Genomic DNA, 4,404 nt, shown 5'->3' with positions numbered 1-4,404 from the left:
CCTCGTGACAATAAGCATCTAAGAAGTAAGTGGATCTTCAAAAGGAAGATGAAGGAAGATGACACTATTGATAAGTATAAAACTAGGCTTGTGGTAAAAGGCTACAGGAGGCAACGTGAAGGTGTCAACTATTGGGATACTTATTCACCTGTTACAAGGATTATGCCCATTAGGATATTGATTGTGGTAGCAGCGTTGAATGGGTTAGAAATTCATCAAGTGGATGTTAAGACCGCCTTCTTGAATGACGACTTAAAAGAAGAGATCTATTTAGAACAACCTGAATTTAAATGAGTAAAAATGTAATAAGCGGTATAAAATTAAAATAATAACGAGGATAAGGACCAAAACCCAAATAAATGAACATCACATGGACTAAAATCTTATTTAGACCTATATTTTAACTTCTTAGTTCTATTTTATAAAAACATTAACGTTTTAAGTTTGATAACTACAGTTTGTAAGTGAGTTTTCAATAAAAAATTTCAAATTACAAATTTTTTTAACTATATAATGTAGGTATTGATAAAAATTCATTTGTACTAAGCATATAAAATGGTAATTAAATATAATTTACCCGAGTGAAATTTTTTTTTAAGTGACAGTTTTAAAATCATAGGTGAACAGAATGTGAAGAACCCTTAAGCTACAATAAAAATTAACCCCTAAAAAAAGGATTATCAGTTCACAACAGTAAACCTAGACAGATACTTTTTATTTTTGAAAGAAGAATTGTTTGGCACTTTCCTAATACTTACTTTCTTTTCAAAATAAAGGGAAGTGATGAAAGAAACTAGCGAATCAAGTGAAAATTAACTGTATTAGAAAACCAAATCAACAAAGTAAGGCTGGAATTGTAGGCATTATTATTAATATAGCAAAGCACCCCAGAAACTGCTTTTATGCTTGATAGTAAACATAGGTGAACACCATTAATAAGGCACATTGGATATCTTCCATGAAAACTAGTAATGAGAACTGCACATGGGATGATACACTGACATTGATAAGGGACAGATTACTTGAGAGTTGCAATTTCCAAGGAAGGTGAAGAAACTCGAACCGGAAACCGGATTAGTTTGCCCAAACTTTAGACAGGTTGGTATCAATTAAAAAAACCATAATGTTTACTTGCATTTGCCATCAAATGAATTTCCAAACAGAAACAGAGTAAAATGGTGTTCCCTTCCATCCAATGAGAAGGCAATGCCCATTCCTATCAAATGTGCAAAAACTTCCAAAAGGAAATCTTTTAGCGACCAAATCCGCTTGGTATATAGATAACATGCTCAATTCTGTCTCCTCCATTCCAAAGCGAGAGAAAAAAGCCCTCCAAACATCAATCTTTACATATCGAACCTTTCTTTCTGCTCCTTCTGCAGCCACAATATTCTTGATTGCTCTGTAGTATACTGATTCTATAGCCATTCGTCTCTCATCTCGTTCCATACAAGTAGCAAAACAATCAAAGGATGCACTGAAGTAGAAAAGAGCTTCAATGAAACGCTTCACAAAAGTTGTAGAATTATGATTTGCCTCAAGTTCAGCTACCACCATTACAATTGGATTAATGGTTCTAACCACTCTCATGATAGTTTCAAGCTGGTTTTGTTGTTGAATCTTGCCTCCAAGTGCATACGGAGCATAAACTGCAATTGTTTCCTCAGGATCTCTTTCAAAAAGATCTTCTTTGAGATGTAGCATGTCTGATACCGTAACTATGTTAAAGGAGAAGGGTATGTTCAAACTCTGAGCAAAATCTTTCAATCTCTTACCAGTGTCCTCAATTATATGTATTGAAGTATTTCCACTTCCAACAGCTGTTATCTTTAAAAGCTCTAGTGGACATTCATGTCTTGATTCAAGAGATTGCATCAGGATCAGCCATTGTACACCTTTTCTGATTTCAAGATCAATAATGTGAATCTTCTTTGCCTCAGTTATATTTTCCATTATAGCTTGAACTGCTGTGAACCGTGCAACCTGACAAAAAGGAAGCATTTCATCAAATGCAAAAAGGGTAGGGTTTAGGTCCTTGAATGCCTCTTCAGGATCAAATGATTGCATTTTTTTCAAATCCTCAAATGAAACTCTTCCTGTTTCTCTATCTATCCTCTGGCGAAGTGCTTCAGCAAAATAATAAACAACACGCTTAACGGGGTTACCAGTTTTTGAAGACAATGATTCACAATGACTCAACAATTTGGTAGCACGTTCAAACTGTTGATTTCCAACTTTCTCAGCAGCAGCCAAGAGTGATTCAGCAAGTTCCACATCTTCTTTCTCTTCATCTGAGAGTTCAGAGAAAGATAAACCAAAAGGGTGATTCACCAGGGATTGCAAACCTGCTGATTCTGAAGATGATTGAATGAACCTTGTTCCAGCAATCCTCATGACATCTTCAGTTGAAAGCTTTCTCCCATCTTCATTTTTAACTAGAGCCAAATCATCAACTGGCTGCATGTTTTTTCCTTCATCACATAACCTCTTGAAGCCCTTGCCATAGTTCTTCAAGATCTCAAGTGAGGTTAAATGAGTTGAGTTGTACTTGTCCTTTGTTGGGTCACAAAGTGGAACCATGGTTGGATTTTGTTCATCGAATTGGATGTTTTCCCCAAGGTAAGGTTGGAGTGGTGGAGACACCATGTCAAATTGTAGGTTATCCAATGGTCCATAATCCTCATATGATGGTTGTTGGTGATACTTAGTGGATAGAAGGTATCCTTCATCTTCAGTTGGATCATTTGGAATGAACCCAAAACCAGAAGACTCTCCCCAATCTTCTGCTCCAGAAAAATGAACCTTTTTCACTTCATTCAGTCCCTCAGTAGCCCATAAACTATCATTTGATGAACTGTATTTGTCCTCAACTCCACTGAAACTGAACTCACTGAAATGGCATAAGTCTTCCATCACAACAATTGTTTAAAAAAAAATTGCCTTCTGTATAATCAGTTTTCAAACTATGTTCCTAATGTGAATTATTTCTCTATATAACAAGAACAATATATAAGACTATCGGTCATTGTCATACTTTATTTTCCTTTACAATGAAGCCCGGTTGATCAAGTTTAAGGGTATAGTGTCTGATTATTTTAAAGTAAAATTGAATGGTTCTTGCACAAAGTCCGTCTTAGTACAGTTAACGTTGATATTGTCATGATGATGTGTCGATGTGATCAAAGTGGCCTGCATACAGAATGCCAGTTGTTTATAAAGATGAAGCAAAAGTTGATTAAAATTCGATAATATTTATTTTTTACATGATATAGACAAATCATGCGAACTCTATTTTCCGACCAGGACCAGTTACTCAACGAAGCAGCAGCTCATAATATTTTGTACTGAGTATCCGTAAATGCTTTTTTATTCAATCATGCCAAAACTCTGTCGTTGTGTGATGTTACCCTAATATATAAATAAAATTAATTAATTATTTCAACACTAGGATTTGTCCAAGCAAAAATTGAATAAGTTGCATAATGTTTTTTTGCATATATGCATGATATAGACAACTACGTACTTTATTTTCAGAAATTCCTAAGAAATTCAGTCAAGAAGCGAAAAGCTAGCAAAGTTTAAACAAAGATGGCGTAAGTGTAAGACGAACTAAAGGAAATATAAACGTAAATATTGATTTTAAAATAAGAGTGGGTTATATTTATAAAATTTTTGTTTATAAAGAGTGAGTTATATTTATAAACTCTTACAAACTACATTATGTACTCCGAAAGTAGGGGTGACAATATGGATTGAGCCCGGCGGGTCAACCCGTCAACCCGTCAAAACGGGGCAGGTTGGGTTGAGATTTTCAACCCACCAACCCACCTCAACCCGCCCCGCCTAGAAGTGGGTCAAAACGGGTTCAACCCGCCGGGTTTTAAAATTTTTTATTATTTTTTTTATTTTTTTACAATTAGGTAGTATTTCATTAGTACTTAAATTTTTGTGATATTCAATTTTTTTTTATCTTAGTACTTTCTAGAAAAAATAAAGAAAAACAATTTTATTTATGACAAATGTTATCTATTTATAAATTCCTAAAGAATGTTTGACAAATATTAGTATACATTTAAGATTGAGACTAAAAAAAATATAGAGAAATGTGAAATAAAATAAAATAATATTAAAAAAATTCATAAATATAATTTATTTTTGAATTTTAATTAAATTTTTTTTAATTGGCGGGTTGGTGAGTTGACCCGCCAACCCACCATAAAACGGGATAGGTTCATTTTTACAACCCATATTTTTTGGCAGGTCAACCCGCTCTGCCCCGTTTTTGGCGGGTTGGTGGCGGGGCGGGTCAACCCAAATTGCCACTCCTATCCGAAAGTATGTTACACTAAGTATTCAAAAATTTGTAATTGAATTCTTCTCTTTATAATAATATTGAAAATATAC

At 34.3% G+C, this 4,404-nt stretch overlaps 1 protein-coding gene across 1 annotated transcript; it reads right to left on the bottom strand.

The window, feature by feature from the left end:
- Positions 1-1,143: 1,143 nt before the first annotated feature.
- Positions 1,144-2,913, bottom strand: LOC133290666 (DELLA protein RGL1-like). The gene has a single exon (XM_061488789.1). It carries the CDS (start codon positions 2,911-2,913, stop codon positions 1,144-1,146), a length of 1,770 nt encoding a protein of 589 aa, XP_061344773.1.
- Between the last annotated feature and the right edge of the window lie 1,491 nt (positions 2,914-4,404).

Source organism: Gastrolobium bilobum, unplaced genomic scaffold, assembly GCF_033153095.1.
Source record: "Gastrolobium bilobum isolate Gb01-03AN ecotype WA unplaced genomic scaffold, APGP_CSIRO_Gbil_v1 utg5903, whole genome shotgun sequence".
In the NCBI taxonomy this organism is placed as follows: domain Eukaryota; kingdom Viridiplantae; phylum Streptophyta; class Magnoliopsida; order Fabales; family Fabaceae; genus Gastrolobium; species Gastrolobium bilobum.
The sequence above is the reverse complement of the archived record's forward strand: the minus strand, read 5'-3'. Positions and strand labels throughout refer to the sequence as shown.

Coding starts and splice junctions, on each gene's coding strand:
- LOC133290666 (XM_061488789.1), bottom strand. CDS start 2,913: ATGGAAGACTTATGCCATTTCAGTGAGTTCAGTTTCAGTGGAGTTGAG.